This window comes from Notechis scutatus, chromosome 8, assembly GCF_049901735.1.
Source record: "Notechis scutatus isolate UNSWTSFEM ecotype Mainland chromosome 8, rNotScu1.2, whole genome shotgun sequence".
Lineage (NCBI taxonomy): Eukaryota > Metazoa > Chordata > Lepidosauria > Squamata > Elapidae > Notechis > Notechis scutatus.
In genome coordinates this window covers 13,202,213-13,225,383 of record NC_142016.1, presented here as the reverse complement: position 1 = coordinate 13,225,383, position 23,171 = coordinate 13,202,213, and the positions used below count along the sequence as shown (strand labels likewise).

The 23,171-nt window shown below is 42.9% G+C and overlaps 1 protein-coding gene across 6 annotated transcripts in view; it reads right to left on the bottom strand.

The window, feature by feature from the left end:
• Window positions 1–1,700: 1,700 nt before the first annotated feature.
• The window catches only part of PHACTR4 (phosphatase and actin regulator 4), an 81,446-nt gene continuing 59,975 nt past the window's right edge, over window positions 1,701–23,171 (bottom strand). For all 6 annotated transcript variants that reach the window (XM_026676101.2, XM_026676102.2, XM_087970704.1 and 3 more), the window contains 8 exons: window positions 17,739–18,318; window positions 13,916–14,148; window positions 11,920–12,076; window positions 9,329–9,384; window positions 7,977–8,038; window positions 6,185–6,322; window positions 5,005–5,081; window positions 1,701–3,538 (listed from right to left, as the gene is read on the bottom strand). In XM_026676101.2, the coding sequence (XP_026531886.2) occupies window positions 3,523–3,538; window positions 5,005–5,081; window positions 6,185–6,322; window positions 7,977–8,038; window positions 9,329–9,384; window positions 11,920–12,076; window positions 13,916–14,148; window positions 17,739–18,318 (1,319 nt within the window). In that variant the 3' untranslated portion in view covers window positions 1,701–3,522. The remainder of the gene's footprint in view (window positions 3,539–5,004; window positions 5,082–6,184; window positions 6,323–7,976; window positions 8,039–9,328; window positions 9,385–11,919; window positions 12,077–13,915; window positions 14,149–17,738; window positions 18,319–23,171) is intronic.

The window sequence follows — 23,171 nt, the reverse complement described above, 5'->3', positions numbered from 1 at the left end:
TATATATATATATCAGTAAAAGTAAAAAAAAATCATAATGTTAAAGGATTACAACCTTGTGGGGCGCATCACTAGCTGTCCAGGGCTGCATGACATCCCCCATTGAAGAGAAAGTAAATTAAGAAGCTAGCACCAAAGTAGCAGCTTCAACATCCCCCAATGTACTATGAGGACCATAGATTTCATAAGATTTTTAAATTAAGCCCCAAATGGTTGGGTTTACACAATAACATACATACATACATACATACATACATACATACATACATACATACATACATACATACATATATATATATATATATATATATATATATATATATATATATATATATATTTTTTTTTGTGGAAGTGTGGTGGTGGCATCTTGTGTGCCTCATGTGGTCGGTGTCATTATATGGGTCTCTGTTCATAGGGAATGCGTATATCTTTATATGTGTGGCTTATCTCTATTCCGATATACACAAGATATAGCTGCATCCCCAACCTGAAACTCTGACACACACACACACACACACACACACACACACACACACACACACACACACACACACATATATACTCATCATGGTATTCCTTTTATGTGCAAGCAACATTATGCAATTGCAGAAAGTTGCACACAATGCATTCAGCATAAGCCATAATCCTGAGCAGTTTTTCAACCTTGTAAGTTTAAAATGTCTAGACTTCAACTCCCACTAACATAAGATAACCTTTATTGCCATTTTTTCCGTGGGCACAATGGCACACATTAAAAATGAAATTCTGTTGCCTGCTATCAAAATTGTAGAGTTACATAAGATACATATAGATATGCTACATACATACCATACTTACATATATACCTCTACCCATACATATGTTAATCACTGCCCATCTTGAATACATATCAGAAAGAGAAAGCTTGAGAGTTCATAAGGTTGATACTTTATGGAATAAAACTGGCGGAATCTGGATGTTCTGCTTCTACCACAAAGCCTCCTTCCAGAAGGTAATAAGGAAAACAGATCATGAGGAGAATGTGTGGGAATTCTGGGACTTGAAATTCACACACCAACAAGTTGCTAAGGCTGGGAAATATTGTTTTAGCACAATATACCACAAAATGTCTATGGGGATTCTCAGTCATCCAGGTTATGGTTATCTCAAAGGTGCTTTTTTTTTTCAAGAGTAACTGGACTTTGTTTTTTCTTTGAAGACATTCCGCTTCTCATCCAACAAGTTTCTTGAAGAAACTTCTTGGATGAGAAGCGAAACATCTTCAAAGAAAAAAACAGAAAGTCCAGTTGCTTCTTGGGGGAAAAAAACACCTTTGGGATAATATACCACAAAGTTCACACAAAATAACTATGTTGACAAGTTCAAGAACCTTGCCTGCAGAAGCCAATTAAAATGTTGTAGATTATTTTTTGTTAACATCTCCCCTAAATCATTGGGCACTTCATTAAGAATATGAGGTTTCAAAGAACACAAAAACAGAGTACACTGGTATTATTGGGAACACAAAAAGTCCCCTGGATATTGAAACAGATTGTGAGTATGTCAATAGAAGTGATTGAAATATGCACAACCCCATTCCTGTCTACCTACCTCAATCACTCTCACTTTGCACCCCTAAACACCCCTGACGTTATTCTTAAAAAATTCATATGCAGTATGGGGGAAGAAGAAGAAACCAAATGAAAAGCAAGGAGAAAGGGTTTTTTTTTTCCTAAAAAAATTTATTTCATACAATCTTGTTGATAGGAAGACAACACAATGATTTCCTTAATAGAGATTTTATACATCATGAAAAAAAAATTGCTCAGATGATGAGTACACTGGCACTTATCCCCACAATCCACACCAAAAGCTTTTCTTCTTGCATTGTAAGAAAAAATTGCTCCTTACAAAGACGAGGCCACATTCCCTTCCTTTCACAGGAACACCAGAAAGGCAACTGGCATGGGCTGGAATGAGAGTAGGGGGCGTAAAGGCAAGTTTGCCATGCCTTGTGTTCCCCCAGACTCACTCATTAGGAGGACCATTTCTTGGGGAGAAAGAACTCCTATATGCATAAGCTTATCTTTGTGAAAAAGCTTATCTTTGTGAAAAAAAAGTAAGAAGAGGCTGGATCCAGCCTAGGCTGTCTGCTGCCCTTAATTGCCACTGAGATCAGTCAGAAGGGGGTTTATTCAAAAAGATTGCACCCAATTGACTGCACAGACTCCATCTTCTGCACAATGTTTTTAAGATATCTGAATCTTGCCCTCTTGTGTTTGGATCATCCTCCTCCCCAAAAGGTGTGTAGTTGCAAAAAAGTAGCAGCAAAAAAAAAGAGGTCTTCTTCTGGATTTGAGGAAGCACAGGAATATCAGCCTCCAGCCTACATGCATCTATAAGCTTCTACAGGTGTGACCTTTTACAGATGTGTGAAGAGATGCGCCACCAAACCAATGCTCAGATACAGAACCAACATCTAATACATGTCCAAATTCCCGTTGTTGTATTCCCCCCCCCCCATCTCCTCACTCCAACGTCATAGGACACACATCTCGGATGTGACCAGTGATATACCATTCAGAATCATTCCATAAAATCTTATTAATGCTATGCCATCTTTTCTTTCCTTTCCTTAAAAGTTGGGTTTAAGCCCTTTGCGAATCATTTACATTTTGCTACAAATCTAAGAAAAGGCAAGTTCGACATTAGTTTCTGGAAGTTGCTTTTAAAAAAAGTCAGGTTTTTTTTAAAAAATACAGTATATTCCACATCATCTGCTTCTTCAAGGCAACTCATTTCAGGCTTTGCAGTTCCTGTTAAACAGGCCTAAAGGTGCATCCCCTGCCCCCCTTGAAAAATTCGGTCTCTTAGCTTTATAGCAAATTTGAGTGTAGAAGGGAGCCTCTTGCTGTCCATTTTTTTAAAAATGTTCCCCCCCCCCCAAAAAAATGCAGCATATGCCATGTTAGACCTTAACAATTCTTCCCCTAGACAACATACGATTGATCAGTAGTGATTCTGCAAATTAGTAACTAAAAAAGAGCCCGTAAGCACCTTTCCCAAATCTCCAGTAATGTGTCAGTTAAAGTTTCTTCTGGGTACAGCATAACGTAGGTACGTGCACACGTCTCATTCCATAGCTCCAAAGTCTGCTCTCATAGTCTCGCTCTTCTTTGAGACTGGGACATGAAATGGTTCAGAATTAGGCAGAAGATAAGGAGCCAAGGGACATCATCTGTTCGTATTGCCGTAATATCTGAGGTATGATGCTTTCGATGGTGACCTGCCCCCGCTGTGTGATCTCGTGGCACTTGTGACAAATTTCCTTTCAATGAAATGCTGTCTTTGGGACAAGGGCGTTCCCGTCCCTGGCCCATTTCCTGGCGAAGAGAGATTTTTCTTCTGGATATGTGAATGAAGGCTAACCTCAAGATTCCTCTTCAACTTATGAGACAGGAAATGACAAACACGGTTAGTTCACTTCTCTTCCAGTGACTGATCATGCTTCTTGCTGTTTTTCTTTTAAAAAAAACAACAACCTCAAGGCCGATGATATCTGCAAGACAAGTATAAAGAATCATATAACATATATGTATGTATATATGTATCTATCTACCTATCTATCTTCCTATCTATCTAGCCATCATCTATCTGTCTATCTGTCTATCTGTCTATCTGTCTATCTATCTGTCTGTCTATCTATCTATCTATCTATCTATCTATCTATCTATCTATCTATCTATCTACCTACCTTCTATCTAATCTATCCATCATCTATCTATCCATACCTATCTATCACCTATCTAATCGTCTGTCTGTCTGTCTGTCTGTCTAGCTATCTAGCTATCTATCTAATCTATCCATCATCTATCTATCCATATGTATCTATCATCTAACCATCATCTATCTATCAATCATCTATCTATCCATTTATCTAATTTATATAGCCACACATCATACAAAATGTGACCCTGCTACAACAATCGCTTAACAACAAAAAGAAAAGAAGGCAATATAAAAAAGATAAAATCCAGATTAAAATAAAAATTATAAAAAACAAATATATCCACCCTAGGCAAAAGGTGGATAAGAATGAGCACCTAGCAATGGAGCCATTGAGCATGTCTTCACTTCTTTGCCAATTCCAGGTGTGATTACAAGATTTATAGAGGGTGGTATTTTTTTAAAGATATTTTTAACCCACCTTTATTGGTTTTATAAATGACCCAAGGTGTAAACATAGTTGATACTCCTTCCTCCTATCTTCCCCATTTTAATGACCCTGTGAGGTTGCCGAGAGAGATGGACTAGTAGTTCAAAGTCATCCAACCGGCTCTTTCATGTCTAAGGAGGGATTAGACCTCACAGTCTCCTGATGATTGGCCCAAAGTCACCCAGTTGGCTTCCATGCCTAAGGCAGGACTAGAACTCACAATTACTACTTTCTAGCCTGGTGGACTTATAACCAGGTCTTGAGGGTTTTCCAGAACATCAAAATGGATGGAACTAATCCAAATTCAGGGGGAAGAATGCTCCACAAGGCATTGCAGAAAAGGCAGATATCCTGAGATATATGGTTGCTAATAATGGTACCTGCCTAATGCCCTCTCTGCCAGATGTAATGGGAATGGCTGATGTCACCGGGGACAGGGAGTCTCTTAAATGGTCCAGATTTGGAGATGGGAACATTCAGATCAACTTCTATGTGGTTTATGTGTCCCATAAGAGGAGACATTCTCAATGCTAGGTGGCGCTGGCTCTCCACAAAACACACATGCCCAAAAACTGAAGTTTAAAACACTCTTCCAGGCTTGCTTCCAAATAAATCTGCAAAAACTAGGTTGTGCTGATTACAGCCAACCCCACCTTGCATGACGACCATAGCTCAGCTTGCAGTACAACTTATTCCAAATATCAAGGAGCTACAGCCGGTCAGAAGCTAAAATTCTGCACATGGTGTGCCGTGAACTTAACCTTCCTGCTACGGATAGAGTCCACCGAAGTAACCGCCCCCAAACGTACCGAGTAAACTGCTTGCTCTCTTCGTGCACTTCCATCTCCGAGCTCTTGAATTCGTTCAGCTCCTTCCGGATGGCAGCCTACATAGAAGGACCGAGAAATCCCATCAGTTTCTGGGTTTTTGATGGTCGTTGGACACTCTAGAAACAGTCCACCGTGACGACCAGCAAAATTAACAGGGTGAAGATAAAGGATAAGGATAGGAAGAAGGGAAAGGTTCAATGAATTGTATAAACCTAGAACATACTGTATATTAAAGTTGACTCAAGGTTGACTTAGCCTTCTATCCTTCCGAGGTTGGAAAAATGGGGACCCAGATGGTTGGGGGCAATAGGCTGACTCTCTAAACCACTTAGAGAGGGCTGTGAAGCCCTGTAAAGTGGTATATAAGTCTAAGGGCTATTGTTATTTCTCTCCTCCTTTCCTTGGCAATGCAGTGGTTAGAATGCAGTATTGCAGGCTGACTCTGCTTACTGCCAACAATTCAATTCTCACCAGGCTCAAGGTTGATTCAGCCTTCCATCCTTCCAAGATCAGTAAAATGAGGGCCCAGATTGTTGGGGGCAATAGGCTGACTCTGTAAACCGCTTACAGAGGGCTATAAAGCACTGTGAAGCAGTATATAAGTCTAAGTGCTATTGCTATTAATTAAATTGCGTCTGCATTCAAGGTGCTGCTTTACCTCCTATAAAGGCCTGGCGATTAACTGGGCCACCTATTTCTGATAGTTTTGGCCCTGCAGGGATATCAGGTAGAGCAGATGTGCTCCGGGTTCCTTCGATTAAGCCACGCCACCTTGCATCCCTTCTTTATTTCAGCACTTGCCCTCTTGAAACACCGTTCTCCCCAAAGTCTATAGGGCTCCCCATGATGACATTCCAAACATCTTTGAAGACAGGGGGCTTCTCCCAGGCCTAGGAGTAGGGTGGGCACTGAGCCTCTACCTGGAGGTTTGTTATTACAGTCACGTTGTAATGTGCATGCTTCTTATTTTTTTAACTTTAAGGTGCCCTGTGTTATTTGGAGTTCTTGGGCAGTCTCTTGGTTTCAACAATTAATGATTTAATGACCCAGCTGGCCAGGTTAGGCTTAATTATGTGAACACAGCAAAAAGCAGGACTAGAGGGAGGCTGAGCAGAAAGTTTTTAACTTTGTAATTTTCACTTTGACTTTGCCTTTTTACCTTGTCAGCAGGAGTGAGTTTTGTCCACGGCTTGTCAGCTCTCCTGTCATAGTCATGGGCATCGGTAACCTCCACATATTCATGAAACCTCAGGATCTTTCTGGCCTGCAGTTCAGCCACTGTAGGCCTTTGGCTAAGCTAAAAGGCAGAGAGAGAGAAATCTACGTACTAAGGTCATCCCACTATATTCTGCTATGCAAGTTGATGGGAGTGCAACAATGCCCTGAAACCTGTGCAATGTCACGCTTCCTGGGCATTGCACGGGGCCAGCAATACAGGAAGGTTGAAATGCTTGTGTGCAATTGTCCTCTGATTAAGACTCATAATAGTTTTGCAAGACTAAGTTGCAAAGACTTAAGTTTAAAGTCATGAGTATGACAAACCCATCATTCTCACATGCTGATGACCGGCTAACACTAGCCCAAATAGCAGTGTTACAATAATAAGGCAAGGGTGTCACTTACTTCCATTTCCTTCCGACCTTTAAAATCTCCAGGGTTACATTTTCAAAATAAGCCTCTGCATGTTTCATTTCCGCAAACCAGCAGCCTGCAGGCATACTGGGATTACCAACTGGTTGGGATTTTTGAGAGTTCCAGAATGCTTCTGGAGGGCACCAGTTTGAGGAAAGCTGGGATATATTGAACAAAACCTCATTTCGGGGTTTTGAAAGTCTAATACTTGAGGTGGTGAAAGCCAGGAAGGGAAAGACATAGAGAGACTTTGAGGAATGCACTTTGTATACCCATCTGGGGCTCACAACTGCATAACCATCTTTGCAAAAAATTCAAAGCAGGCTTTGGGTTAAAGCCTGGTTATCTGAGGGAACATCTCCTGCCAGTCACATCTATCTGACCCATTAGAGCGGGGAGGCAGGGAATGTTGCGGGTCCCATCCCTGAGGGAGATACACCTGATGGGTCCCAGAAGAAGGGCCTTCTCCGTGGTGGCTCCCTCTCTCTGGAATATCATTCCCCAGGAGATTAGAACGGTCCCCACTCTAATACTCTTGTGGAAGGCGCTGAAAACCTGGTTCTGCCAGCGGGCTTGGGGAACCCAGAGAGGGATGGAGCCCATCAAAGGGCTCGTGTGATCTGCCGTCATCGGGACAGGATGGGTGGGAACTGGGGTGGTGGTGGTATTTTCTTATTTTTTTCCAGATTTTGTTCTATTGTACTTTATTAATTTATTTGATTCTTTTTGTTAGTTTTTATTTGTTTTTTATTTCTGTTTTTTGTTTTAAATATGGTTTTACACTGTGTAAGCCGCCTTGAGTCGCCATGGGCGAATAGGCAGCAACATTAATTAATTAATTAATTAATTAATTAATTAATTAATGCAGTGTTTCCTCTGCTTTGGCAACCTGAAGATGTATGGACTTCAATTCCCAGAATTCCCCAACCAACCATGTATAAGGCATATCGGAATGGGGTCAGACCAATTATCCTATGACTTTTTTCCCCCCCTATCCTTTTTATCTAGAGCAGAGGTCTCCAACCTTGGCAAATAGCTGGCTGGAGAATTCTGGGAGTTGAAGTCCACAAGTCTTAAAGTTGCCAAGGTTGGAGACCTCTGATCTAGAGCACAGTTTTGGCAATAACCTGCTGAACCCACAGGAGGCCAGAGTCTAAAGTTCTTACCACTGCAATCTGGACAGAATCTCTGAATGAGCATCTCAGGATCAAGACTGAATAAAACTGCAACGCCTCTGTTGAGAGGCGGTGACCTTCTCTGCAGGGTCACCACCTACAGATTGCTGTGCAAATGGGAAAAACACCTGAAGTACCACATACCTTCCGAGTGAGCCTTCTTTTTATTTCCCTCTTCTCAGCCTGCCGATCAGCCTCATTTTTTGCTGCCAAATAGGAAGAAAAAGAAAAGATGTTGAAATCTCTTTCCTGGTTAGTTTCATGCGAACCATGATTAGGTAAGGCCTCAGAATATTAACCTTGTAGGTGTGCACATGTTGACCAAATGGTTACCATTAGTCTTGTATTTATTTATTTTATTTGTCAAATGCTTACAATATAATAGAAATAAGAATAAACATAAGTATAAATACATGAAATAGGTACTAATAATTGGGGACAATAGGACAGGGATGGTAGGCATGATTGTACCCTTATGCATGCCCCTTACAGACCTCTTAAGAATGGGTGAGGTCAATAGAGGTTAGTTTGAGGGTAAAGGAGTGGGGGTTTGAGCAGGTGATAACAGAACCAGGTAGTGAGTTCCAGACATTGACCACTCTGTGGCTGAAATCTTACTTCTGCAATCAAGTTTGGAGTGGTTTACATTATATCTGTTGTGTGCTCTTGTGTTGTTGTGGTTAAAGCTGAAATATTCATGAACTGGTAAGACATTGTAAAATATAATTGTATGTACTATGCTTAAGTCCAATCTTAGCTGGCATAGTTTAAGGATATCTAAGCCTAGAATTTCAAGTCTGGTGGTGTAGAGTACTCTGTTGCAAACAGAGGAGTGTAGTACTCTTCTTGGAAAATACTTCTGGACTGGTTCAATCGTATTAATATCTGATATACAGTGTGGATTCCAGACAGCAGAGCTGAATTCAAGTATTGGTCTAGCAAAGGTTTTGTATGCCTTAGTTTGCAAATCAGTATTGTGCACGGGAGATATTAGAAATTGTGTCGGGGAGATATAATACATAAGGCCTCATAATACATAGGCTAAAATATATAAAGAACAGTTGCTGGAACTGGGTATGTCTAGTTTAATGAAAAGAAGGACTAGGGATGACATGATAGCAGTGTTCCAATATCTCAGGTGTTGCCACAAAGAAGAGGGAGTCAAGCTATTCTCCAAAGCACCTGAGGGCAGGATAAGAAGCCATGGGTGGAACCTAATCAAGGAGAGAAGCAACCTGGAACTAAGGAGAAATTTCCTGACAGAACAATTGATCAGTGGAACAACTTGCCTCCAAAGGTTGTGAATTCTCCAACACTGAAGTTTTTAAGAAGCAATTGGATAACCATTTGTCTGAGATGGCATAGAGCCTAAACAGGGAGTTGGACTAGAAGACCCCCAAGGTCCCTTCCAACTCTATTATTCTATTCTATTCTAACAAGAGTATCAACTATCTGGTAGACAAGCATAAGGGAAGTCTTGAGTTGCCATTACTTACGCTGAAGTATGTTCCTTTGCTCCAGTTCTTCTGGTGTTGGTCTCTGGCTTAATCGCCTTTTTGTTTTTTTAAAAAAAGAAAAACATTGTTTTAGGCAAAGGCAAGTCCACAAAAGCAAGCGCTCATAATAGTAGTAGTCATCATAAAAATGTCATCTTTTTAAAGGAGTATTTTGGCTTTGAAGGCAAAAAATGATACTCTGGAACAGGGGTCTCCAACCTTGGCAACTTTAAGACTTGTGGTCTTCAACTCCCAGAATTCCTCAGCCAGCACAATTCTGGGAGTTGAAGTCCATAAGTCTTGAAGTTGCCAAGGTTGGAGATCTCTGCTCTGGAAAGTGTAGAGTCACGAACCCAGCACTGGTTTACTATTCTTCCAATCCAGCTGGGGAAGCCTTCTCTAGGGTTATTTGGGGGTTGTGGGGTCCAGCTGCAGAATAGCTGAGAAAGGCGCGGCTGCCGTGAGACCTGCCGGACAGGTGCTACACGGGCCCAACCTCCTGTTCCAAAACTATGTTTTTGCTCTGGAAGCCAAAATGTTGCACAATCTTATCTTCCTGAAGGAAATTTCTCCCTTGTAATGATACAAAACACTATAAAAGGGCCGGGAAGACTCCAGTGGTGCAAGAGCTGCAACCCTGGAGCCTCAAGGTCTATCAGCCACAGCTGGAGGCGTACGAACCCTTCAAGTTAAGAATTAGAGCAGAAATGAATGTATGGTCCTTTCATGCAAACATTCAACAGCCTGATTTAGAAAGAAAAGCAAACAGAAAGTACTTTATTCTGTTTGCTATGGTTAAGCAACTGGAGGGCAAGAAAACACTTGCTGGCTTATGGAAATAAATCAATTGGTCCCAGTTTACTTATTGTCTGTCTGTCTGTCTCTATCTCCGTCTCTCTCCCTCTCTATCTCTATCTATATCACAACATTAAACAGCATATCAACATTAGGATTTCCCTTAATCTCTTTGTTGCAATCCGGATTAAGACACCTTTTTTCTTCTTCTGATTGCACATGCACCTTATTTAGAAAAAAGAACTACCCTTCCCCTGAAGCCATTTTATGGCTCTACAGAAATTGTGGTGCCTATGAATAATACTCTTTAAAGATAAACGTCCTTCGTTACCCAGGTAGACTGAAGCAATCACACTTAGACTTATATACCATTTCACATTGTTTTACAGCCCTCTCTAAGCGGTTTACAGAGTCAGCCTCTTGCCCCTAACAATCTGGGTCCTCATTTTACCCACCTCAGAAGGATGGAAGGATGAGTCAACCTTGAGCCGCTGAGAATCGAACTGCCAAACTGCCGGCAGCCGGCAGTCAGCAGCATGCAGTACTGCATTCTAACCACTGCACTACCGCAGCTCAAACAAAAACAGTGGTATGAACTGAAAGTTCTGTTCATAAGATGTCAGGTAATCTAAACAGGTAACAGGACTGCATACCTTTAAAACAGGGGAATATGGTCTGGATGGCAAACATACCCATGTTCGTGAGGTCTTTGGTGCTCTCTGAGGTCAGTGGTTTTCGTGCAAACGTTACCTTACCATACTAGGTAACATCATCAGCACTAGTTGGGTAATGAAACATCTGCAAGCAAATCACCAAGTTCAGAGAGCATCAAGAGGGTCAAGCCTGAATTCAGTTAGGTGATGGATTGGTTTATAACTTGGTTATCCGTATGAATTCAGTTTGCTTGGGTGCTGAAAAGGGGGAGAGTTGAGGTGGATGGAGCTCCAGGCAAAACAACATAGCTGGACGATGAGTCAGCCGTGTTCCAATGGCTGCCTGGCTAGAGGAAGGAAGAGCGAAGTCGCCAGGCAACCGTTTCACATTCTGGTTGGACAATGGGATATGTTGTTTTGGAAAACTGAGAAAATCCTAGTTATAGTGACGTGGAAAGCCGAGAAACTTTCAGTACTGGCTTTCCACTAGTTAGTGCCAAGATGGTGTATCCTAATAAACTTGTTCTTTGAGGAATTGAAATGTCTCAGAGTTCATTTAATAATGGTTGCTGTCAACTCATAAAACATTCCTATACCTGTTTTAGTAATTGACATAAAAAGGGGGGGGGGACTCTGGAAGAGCAGTAAAGCAGTTTGAAAGTGAAAGTACATTCCAACTCTTATCTTTGAAAGATTGTAACTAAAATACCAGAGCTTTTGCCTGCAAATATATTTAATTGGAGAATGTGAATGATAACACCCAGCCCGTGAACGGGCTTAATTGGAGAATCTGGTTGAGGAGAAACCCAGGGGGGAGGGGGAAAACAGGGTCAAAGGTGACTGTAAATTATGTATGCCAGAGTTGGCTTCATACAGGGCAGTGCCAGTATGTCGCCTCTAATGAATCCTTTGAAGTTTTTTGAAGTTTGGCTCAAGAATCATGATTTAATTAGGGCGATTGCTGGAATCCTGACAGGTTGCATTACTTGGAACCTGACACAAGGACTCCATGGTTCAACCCTGCGCTACGAACATTCTCTTCTATCGATACCCAATAGAAGATAGAGGATAATGCCCAAACTCTTAACAACATGTTTACAAGTAATCCAAATGCTTGCTTTTACTGACTTTAATCCATCCTACCGGATTAGTGTTGTCCCAATCTGCTGTCGGATTTCATTCCATTCTTCCTTGCTCTTCCGAGGAAAGGTACTCTCTCTTGGCAATTCCTGCCGGGGAGCCATGTTCCCCAATTTCATAGCCAAGGTGTCTTTCCTCTTGACTTTATTGGCCAGGGCCGCTGGGGAGAACAAGACAACAAATGGTCACAAGGCAATCAAAAGCGATGGATGTATTTATTCCTTGATCAAATTCAGAGAACTGACCCAAGCCGAAAAGTCTTGGATGTGTGTGTGTAATCTTTAAAAAGATTTTAAAAAACACCATTAAAAAAAAGAATGATGTACACCTAGAAGAAAAATATGTACAAAAAAAGGAAACTAACATACAGGGAGTCCTTGACTTACAAAGTTCATTTATTGACCGTTTGAAGTGACAAGGGCTGTCATGCCCCTGTCAAGAGTCTGAATCCGAGGAGGAAGCCAGACAGCTAACAGGGAATGGGAGTGTGGCTCCGTTGGCTGTGGAGGAGGCTGGGGAAGGGCAAAGTCTGGCTGGGCAGAGCAGGGGAGAGATAGAACAAGGGAGAGGGAGACCCAGATGAAGACCCAGGCCCACCCCCTCTTCATCCTAGGGCATGCAGGGAAGAACGGAGAAGAGAGCAACATGGGTTGTGTGGTTTATGGGGAGGAAAGGGCCCTGATTCCCTTCATTAGCCACAGCTGGGAAGACAGTTGATAAGAAATTCAGGCTGCGTGCGGCAGGCTGTTGGGAGCAAACGTGACTTTATCTTATGTTGTCGTGACTTATCTGTGTTCCTGGTGTCTTCCCAACCATGTGAGTTTTGCCATGCCTTCAAGTCTGAAATACTTACTCCTGCCTTGCCAAACTAATTACTTCAGTTTGGCATGTTTGGACTTTAAGTTAGTTTGTATTGACCATGTTTTGGACTTAATTTTCTGCAATCAAAGGCTGTTCCTGGGAGAGTTTTTCTTCAGCCACAAGATAACCTGGACATTGGGGGAAAAGTTGGAGATAACTAAGGGGCTCTTATTGATTATCTGACTCTGTTGCCTTTGTGCCATGCCCTGGGTCATCAAAGGGCACTGAGAAAAGGGACTTATGACCGTTTTTCACACAATCATTGCCCCAGAGTCATGTGATCAAAATTTGGATGGATGGCAACTGACTCATATTCATAATAGTTGCAGCGTCCCGGGGTTGTTTGATTCCCCTTCGAAGGGCCTTGGGACAAACAAAGTCAACAGGGAAGCCAGATTCACTTAACAACCATGTTGCTAAGTTAACAACTGCAGCGATTCACTTAACAATGGTGGTGAGAAAGGTTGTAAAATGGGGCAAAACTCACTTCACAAATATCTCACTTAGCAACAACAGAAACCTTGGGCTCAATTGTGGTCATAAATCAAGGACTACCTCTACGTCCAACCATGGTTAAATTGTTATGGTCCTGTTCCAAGTTCTGCATTCTTGACATGCGGTAGGAAATTTAGGCTGATGGGTGCATTACTGGGGGCAAAAATGGCTCAATGACAATCACACTTTTCTGTTGTTGTCCTCAGCCAGTCCACGATTCTGACCTAAGTGAGAGCAAACGTGATCCTAAAGGCAGGGTGTCAGCTTTGGAAGCCATATTGAGACCAGATGCTCCCACGCTGCCACATTTGAGCTTGGGAAAGTGGGAGGGGGGAATTTCTTGGAGTGTATGTAGTTAGACATAATAACTTTCTTTTTCTCATTCAAGGTCATGTTGTTTTGCGCCTAAGTGAGGAGAAGTCTCAAGTTGGGATGGATGGTGATGGGTGCAGAGGTTGGATTTGTAGTTTTTACTTATTGCAAAGAAGCCCGGATCTTTCAGATTCGAGATTCCCCAGTTGTGCCAGTTTACTATCCAAAATAAAAATAACTTTTGAGAAGATGTTTGTCTCGGAGTTATTGGTTGGGAATGGAGATTTGCTAGAACGCTGACACAGGGAAGAGGAGAGGGAGAGACTCTTACTGTTGTGGCTTTCGTCTTCGTCTTCATCTTCCTCCTCCTCCTCTTCCTCCCGGTACAAAATCGGTCCCTCTGAGTCTGAATCACTTGGCCCCTCGTCTTCATCCTGCACCGTCTGCAGGATCAGCCTGGGAATAACTGCCACCATTGGGGCCTCTCCAATGTACACATGGTGATTGGAAGGACAGGCATCTCCTGAGCCATCTTCCTCTTCTTCTTCATCATCATCATCTGGACTAAGAAGTAAAGGACACATAATAATCCCCTTTATATAATAAGTAGCTCGATACCAGTGCTTCACTATGAAACTATGTGGTTGGGCTTAATTTTTGGGGACGAAAATAAGGGGGGTGGGAATTCTGTCTGCCTACTATCATCCATCAGTATTCATCTGGCTAGTGTCTTGTCAGTGTGTGAGAGAGTTGAGGGCTGTTTGGAAAGTGAAACACTATTTGCTGTGTCAGCAAGAAGAGACAGCAAGGAGCCTGGGCATGGCTTAGCTCAACTGTTCTGTACTAAAGCTGCTTGGTGCTATGAAACTGAAACTGAAACTCATCTCCTCTGCTTGTGTTTTGCATTTGGAACAGATTTCTTTTCAGGTGGGGAGGAGGAATAGATCTCCTTAGCATCAGAGCATGTTAATAATAATATAGGAAATATTAATGCTCTGATGGTCATTTCAAAAAATCCTTTCTTAGTGAGCACGCCAAATTTTAAGTTTGTAGACTTTACAGTTCTGGAGATTTTGTGATGATGCGTGAGTGGTATTTTGCTTTTATATATATAGATAATAACTTGTATTGTTATGGGTGTATTAATTAATAGCTCTAGAACTACCCTAGCAAAGCAAAGGACCAGTTAGCGGCCTGCAGAATAGCATAATATATCACAAGCTGGACAGTTCTGTAATATTAAAATGTTATATGGAGACTTCCCTCCACAAGGAAGATAATCTGGTATTCCAGAACTTGTTTAGCCATTCGGACTTGAATTCTAGGAGCCATCATCCCAACAATAAGGAAATTGGATAGATTGGAAAATGTTTGGCCTGAAGATGCACATTTACTTGTTTTAAATCCTCTCCTGAAAGGGTCCTTTCTCAGCTATTAACACTGGAAGCACAGCAAGCAATGTATGTACTGGGAACCCCACAGAAACACATGCCAAGGACCCAATCAGGATAAATCCCCATCATCTGCTATCTGATCTGGAAAAAATCTTTCCCTTAAGATAATGAGATATTTTTCTTTTTTTCTAATCTATCTATCTATCTATCTATCTATCTATCTATCTATCTATCTATCTATCTATCTATCATCAATCATAGATCTAATGATTCTAATCTATCTTCCATCATCTGTCTGTCAATCCAATTTTTTTTACTACCAGTTCTGTGGGCGTGGATAGGTGGTCATGTGATTGGGTGGGCGTGGTTAGGTGGTCATGTGACGGAGGGGGTCAAAAGTCTTTTTTTTTCTTTCCCAGCACCCTGTTTTTGGCCTAGTGGGTCTCAAGGAAGCCTCCTGGGCGCTGAGAAAAGAAGTATTTTGAAGCCGGCCGAGGTAAGTACAACAGTGGGGGTGGGGGAATCAGCTGTGCCATGTGATTTAGATTAGCTAGAAAGCAAGAAATCGGATGATTCCCTGCTTTCTAGCTAATCTAAATCATGCAGCACAGCTGATCGTCACCCATCTGATCGTCGGCAATGTCAGTTCGGCCGAACCGGTAGCATTTCTTTACTACTGGTTCTGGTGAACCGGGATGAACCAGCAGCATTTCACCTCTGTTTTGCACCCAATCTTGTACAGCAGTGGTCCCCAACCTTTTTGTACCAGGGACCAGTTTCAAGCACAAACACTTTTTCAAGGACCGGGGGGGGGGGTGGGGAAGAATCCGAGTTTGGTGGTTTGCTTGCAGACGTTTCATTACCTGACTAGGTACCATCTGATGTTGTTACCTAGTCGGGTAATAAAACGTCTGCCAGCAAACCACTGTTCAGGGAGCGCCTCGGCCCTGCCTCCCTCAGCCCCATCCCTCAGGTGTCTCCCTCCCTCCTTCAGGTGTCTGCCTCGTTCCTCTCTCAGTCGCTCTCTCGCTGCTCCACCAGCCCAGGAAGAAACTGCTTCAAAGAAGCCGGGGGGTGGCTTTTCCTGTCGCCGCAGCTCCTCCGGCGCCCGTTTCCCCCACCCGCCCGCCTGCGCGCGGTTCAACCCAGTGCTCCGTTCTGCCTGCCTGCCTTCGTTTCGGAGCAGCTTCGCTGATAAAAAGAGGCGAATAGTTATTATTCTCAGCGAAGCTGCTCCCAAACAACCAGACAGGCAGAACGGAGCACTGAATTGAAGCGCGCGGGCGGGCGGGTGGGGGTAAACGGGCGCTCGGAGGAGCTGCGGCGACAGGAAAAGCCACCCCCCGGCTTCTTTGAAGCAGTTTCTTCCTGGGCTGGTGGAGCAGCGAGAGAGCGACTGAGAGAGGAACGAGGCGGGAGGAAACCGAAGCTGCTGAGCCAGAGAGTAGGACAGGCTTCGTTGCTTCCTCCCTCCCCTTCTTTCATTTGTGTCCTTGATCCCCATCCCAGCAGCATTCACCGAAGGCGAAGAAAGCCGCCATTTTTTTAATTTTTTTTTTTTTGCGGCCTGGTACAGAGTGCTCCACGGCCCGGTACCGGTCCACGGCCCGGTGGTTGAGGACCCCTGTTGTACAGTACTGCACAAGCGTATCAACTATAGACCCCATGCTTGTCTGCCCTCCTAACAAAAATTAAAACGCAAACAGGTCAATATGATTATTCCACCATCTTTACACAGTTTAGATTCTTTCAGTTTAGATTTATAGCGATTTGAGTCTCAATTTGAAGACGACCGGGGTTAAATTAAATTTGCTAGCTTGTGGTTTAGCCTACTCTGGGATTTAGCCCTGGTCTTAGCACGTGATATGAACTGGTCACTCTATTTAGTCATCATATATGGCTTCTTTGTTTAGCTACAGCATATTTATTATGTGAAGATAGCTATTGTTCTTTTTTTATTTACCCAAGCTTAGGATTGGGTATATTGGATGACCCCAGCCAACACATCAATCACTTGTAAATACTTTTAGGTATCCTTCTCCACTCTAGTGCCCTCATAATATGCTGGATTACACCATTAATCATTTCCAGACAATATAATTGATCTCAGGGAGGGTCAGCTAAATGGCGGCTTTTCACAAAGCATACTCAGTATCTCCACAAAGTATACTCAGGAGGTATGAAAGAGAAAAGCACAGGGATCAATCTCAATTGAGAACATTCCTATATAGGTTGTCCTTGAGGTACAACAGTTTATTTAGTGGCCGTTCGAATTTACCACAGCACTGAAAAAAAGTCACTTATGACCATTTTTCCCCACACTTATGACCGTTTTGCAGCATCCCCATGATCATGTGATTTAGCTTTTGGATGTTTGACAAATGAATCACGTTTATGGCGGCTACAGGAGTCCAGGAGTCACATGATCCCCCCCTTTTGTGACCTTCTGACAGGCAAAATTGATGGGGATGACTCCGATTCACTTAACAAATGAAGAACTGCGGTGATTCACCTAATAAATGTGGCGTAAAATGGGGGGCAAAACTTACGTAAGAAATACCTCACTTAGCGATATAAATGTCGGGCTAAATTGTGGTTGTGAACTGAGGACTACCTGTATGTGGTTTAAATCTGCACCTACCCTTAATTTTAACTAAAAGAAAAAGTTGACGCTCGAGAGGAAATACAGAAAAAGGTGGGGGGGGAGAGAGCAGCCCGACCACACCCGTGTTCTGACTAGCAAACCCAAGTGTGACTCACACTTTCAGCAACTCGATGGTCACAGGGAGAGACCTCGTCCTGCCTACTGTTCCATTATCCTCGCTGGAGCCGTCATTCTCGAAGAGCAACGAGTGAGCCCTGTGTGAGCCTTCGGCAGGTGGGGTTGCTGGCAAAGGGCTATTCAACGCCTGCTGGATGCGGATGTGCAGAGGGACCTGGGACAACCGAGGAAACCCTTGAGGTTCTCCAAACCCCAGCTCGGCCACTCTCTTGGCTGGATCCATCATGGAGAAACTTTCTTGTTGACTGTCCATCCGTAGCTCTGTAGAAAAGGGAAGCTCTGCTCCGTACAGGGAGATGGGCAACGGAGCGTTGGGGGCTTCCGATGGAAGGTAAGAAGGCAGGGAAGGTGAAGGAGCAGCTGGAGGGAGAGTCGAGATCATGTGTGGAGGTAGCGAGGAAGGATAGGATGATGACATGATCCTCTCGGTTGGGGATTTGGGAGCAGCGGCCGATTCCAGCAGGGAAGGTACATTCAGCGGAAGGCCCCTCTTGGGAGGCAGAGGCGGTGAAGGCTTCAGCAACGGTGCACCACTGTTAATCACCTGAGATAATTCAGCTGGAAAGAAAGAGAAAGCCATTACATTGGGTGACAATGAAAGTCTTTATCACAGGATGGATCAGCTCTGCAAACACAGAACCTTTCTAAACCATAGACATGCATGATGTTGTGGCCCGCCGGCGGCTGGCAGAACTGACAGCAGAGTCGGACAGTAGTGAGGAGGTTGGGGAGGAACCCGGACCAGTCCTGGAGGCTGAGGAAAGCTCGGATGACGGCTCTGCATCAGAGGCAGAGATGGGGCCAGGGCAGGCTGGCAGTTATCAGCTGCCTTCGGGCTCGGACAGCAGTGAGGCAGGGGAGGTTCTGGAACCGGTTCCCAGCCTGTGCGTGTGTAGAGCTGCCAAAAGGAAGGCACAATTAAGAACTCGGGATCGACATGGTAGTAAGGCCACAGCTGGACAATGAATGGCCCCTCCCATCAGGATTAAAAGAGAAGCAAAGGGGGAGGAGGCTTTTTCAGGAAACAACTCGCTCATTCGGTTGGTTGGTTGTTCCAGCCTCGTGGAGATTTGTCTGTATATCCCAGTCTTTCGCTGCCAGCAGTGAGTGTGGAACTATTTACCAGGCAGCATTCCAGGATTGATAAAGGTCTGAGCTCATTAGTCTACCTTCACAAGGCTGTTTGCCGAGCTGTTGGCTGACTGTGAATGAAATAAATTCACATTAATGTAATAAAAGAGTTTTTTGCCGGGACTCAAAATTGACTTAATGCTTTTTAGGGAGGCCTAGGACAAAACACATGAGAAGCTAATGTGTTAAGCACCTATAGACCATTCCCAGAGGTGGGGTATACACATCAGTTATTCTCAAGTTGTTAAGTCAACCAGGATTTTTAAAAAATCCCTAACAGCTCAGCTGCTAACTCATTGCTTTGCATACCTTCTTCATTTAATTCAGGGGTGTGCAACCTTGGCAACTTTAAAACCTGTGGACTTCAACTCCCAGAATTCCCCAGCCAGCATAGTATAGCAGGGTAAAGAATTCTGGGAGTTGAAGTTCACAAGTCTTATAATTGCAAAATTGACACTCCTGATTTAACTAGAGCTGTGTCACCTTTATGGGATGCAAGGTTTCATTATTTTGCTCTAAACGAAGATTTCCAGTTTAGTCTGTTTTATTAACAAGACTGAATCATCTCGTAAGACTTTTATTTCCCCCACCACACCCAAGACAAGATACAAGATACAAATATTTGAAATATATCAAGAAAGGTATTAAGTTTGAAGCTGGTACAAGCTATGAATGCTGTGGAACAGATTTGTGATACTGTTCTATTTTGGGTCCAATTCCCCCAACAATACACTTGAAGGCAAATTAAACCAGGTTTGAAAAGAAGGGAAGAACAATTTTAGGTTGTTCTTACCACCTACATGCTGCACTCTGGATTTCTGCCCAAGATTTCACGGCTAGGTTTCTGACTTCACACAATGATCATCAACAACAACCTGTCCAAGCATGTTTAGGCAATGAACCAGCTCCTTTCTTCCCTCACTTTGTTGTCTTTGTACAAATTGTTACCAACTCTTTGGTAGTCTTTCAAATATCAGACAAGAAAGCAATTCTTATAAATGTAAACCTCGTCAAACTTGCCTGGGAAAGGAAAATTCGCTTTGGAAAATTTGTAAGACACATTTTACAAATTGCAAATCAATCTTGAACATACAAGAAGCAATTTTGCTAAACAGGACAAGTTGTCCAGTTACAACTCAGAAATGTCTGTTTGGGCAGAGGACACTTTCTGGATATAAAAGCAAAGCTTCTATTTTTACCCTTCCATATAAAAGAAGGCAAAAAATAAGGACTTGTCACATATTAGGTGTCATGCCCCTGGTAGAGACTGACTCCGAGGGAGAGGAGGAACAGCGACAGGGAGTGGAAGTCTGGCTCCAGAGGTTGTGGAGGAGGCTGGGGGAGGGCAGAGGCCGGCTAAGCAGTCAGAGGAGGACCCAGGCCCATCCCCTCTCCATCCTAGGCCACGCAGGGAAGAGAGGATAAGGGAGAGACATGGTCTACTTGGGAGGAGAGGGCCTTGATCCTCTTCATGGGCTGCAGCTGTGATAACTGAATAAGAGTATGAACCTGCTTACTGGCAAACTCTGGAAACAAAGCATATAAATATCTCTCGTTTATAGTTCCTCTCTGAGTTTGGCGTCCTTCCCAGTGTGTGTTATCTGTGGACATCCTCCAGCCCTTATCTTGCCTGGTTTGTGTTGCTTTTTTCCTTCTTCACGTAACTGTTTGTGTGGGAGTTTTTTTGTCTTCCGTCAAAGATATTCGGAGCTTGGAAGCAAACTGAAGGAATAAAAGGGGCTTCACCTGTTTTCTGTGTCTGTTTTGTATCCCACCGTGGGTCATCACATTAGGTAGCACATAAAGATGCTTAGGACTTTGCAAGCCAGTCCTAAGCACCTTTAAACGCATTCATACATTCTTGTATCGCTGTGAAGTCTGGGAAATTTTCTGAAATGATGTCTTATCAGATATTCATGCCAGTAGTATGTACGACCACAATTTTGCCCAACATTTCTGTTGCTAAGAAATGTTGCTGGTCTCTGACAGAAAACCACTTGAAGAGACTAGAGAGTAGCATTTGAAATGTGGATTTACAGGCGGTTGTTACGTGTAAGTTGGGCTGGCAAAATCAGAAATGAGGAAGTGATAATCCACCTGGGAAAGCCAAGGGAAATCATCAAAATCATTTAAAAAATGGAAGTTAGAATATTTCGGACATGTGGTGCGATACCCGGAAAAATGCGGCCTACTTCATTTAATCCTCCAGGGAAAGGTTGAAGGCAAATGAGGTCAAGGCAGAAGAAGAACATCAGGGCTTCAAAATCTAAGGGGCCGGTTTGGACAAAACTCAGCAGCACTTTTTCGTGATAAAAATAGGATTGCCAACATGATCATCAACGTCCGATGATGGCTATGGCACAAGGAGAAGAAGAAGAAAGAAAGTTGTAAAGTGAGTTTTGTCCCGTTTTACAACCTTTCTTGCTACAGTCGTTAAGTGAATCATTGCAGTTGCTAAGTTAGGAATGCAGTTGTTAAGTGAATCTGGCTTCCCCGTTGATTTTGCTTGCGAGAAGTTCGCAAAAGGAGATCCCACGATCCCAGGACACTGCATCCATCATAAATATAAGACAGTTGCCAAGCACATGAATTTTGATCGTGACATGGCGATGCTGCAGCGATCATAAGTGTGACAAATGCTCCTAAGTCGCTTTTTTTAGTGCTATTGTAACTTCGGTCACTAAATGAATGTTTATAAGTCAAGGACTCTCTTTAACCTCAAATCTCAGGGTTCTTCCCAAGGTTATTCATGAACTGTGGGGCCAGGATGAAGAAAAAATTATGTTGATGCTATGGGCTTTGCATTCAGTTGCAAGCTGTTCCACTCATAACATTAAGCCATGGTTTGTTTTAACTATGATTAACTGAACAAATTTATATAGCTGCCCAACTCACACAGTGACTCTGATTTGTTAAATAATCCACAGTGTGTCGGACAATAAGTCTGGTTTACAACCCACAATGACTTGGTTTGCAACATGTGCTAAAGCAAAGACAAGCAAGCTGTTTTATGGTTTAAAGATTGTAATCTTAAGACTTCCCTACATAATCTCAGCTGCTTTCTTTTCAATGAGCTTTTTCTTGTTCGTATTTGTGTTGCTCCATCCCATAAGAGATCCAAGGTAGTAAAACTCGGCAAGTTACACAAGCAGGCAAGTTTTTGCTGTCCTTGCCTTATGTGTCAGAAACGAAAGCCCCGTGTGCATCCGGAGCTGAATTGCAACATCGCTCTCCACCCCCAACTTCCAGAATGAATTCTTAGCAGGTGAGCAGGAACAGGTGTAGATTTGCAAGATCGTCTTACATGTCACTCTTCTTTCTCTCCACACCCTCAAACCACAGGTATTGCAAGGCCCTTCCCTAAACTACCTTAGCTACCTGCTGGTTTCACTCTCATCCCCTCCCCAGGGGTCCTGTTTCCAACCAGCCCAGGTGAACAGCGAGCCTACCAAAGACACTCTCCTTGGTGGCTCTAACAATGCTTTTTACACAGCAAGCAACGGAACGAAAGAGAGACTGTCTGCGTAACCAATACTTCCTTGAAATGAACTGCCAGTTCTCCAGGCCTGTTCTTCTGGGCAAGACGTCAACGCAATGAAATTTACCAGCAACCTGATGGTCTGGCTTTATATATATTGAAAATTAACAGAAGAAAATAAACAGACTAGAACTGAACAAATCTGTACTCAGAAACGAGATATATTTTTGCTTGGGTCCCATTTTGACCAAGCTCTTGAAGATGTAGCCTAGAGTTCAACTTCTCTTCCATTCAGATAGGCCAGGCTTGTCTTTAGATGTTTATCTAATTGCCAACTACTGTATTTTTACCATGTTGACTGTTAATACATTTCTCCATCTTACATCTTCATTTCTGGGCCCAGTTTCAAGAAACAACCATCAACGCATTTTACTTCAGAAAAACAGTCATCAACTAAAGGTGAAAATAGGTGGATATCCTGGGAATGGACCTCTGGACAAGCTGGCCTGAGCACTACAAATATATCTTACGCACTCTACCCAAAAGTTAGAGCTTCAGTTGAAAAGCTGCATCGTTGCTTATCTTATTACCTTACTCATTTCTCTCCACAGAACAGACCATATTTTTAATTTTAACTTTTGAAGAGAAGGTTGACATTAGTGGGGGGAAATGTGTGATTTGCACCCTTCATGTCATAGTGACTTTCTTGAGGTGATTTGGCTTTCTCTATTTTTAAACTTGGGAGCAATTTTTAATCTTCTTTTTAAAAAATGATATGATGAATATTTGGGATTTTGGTTTC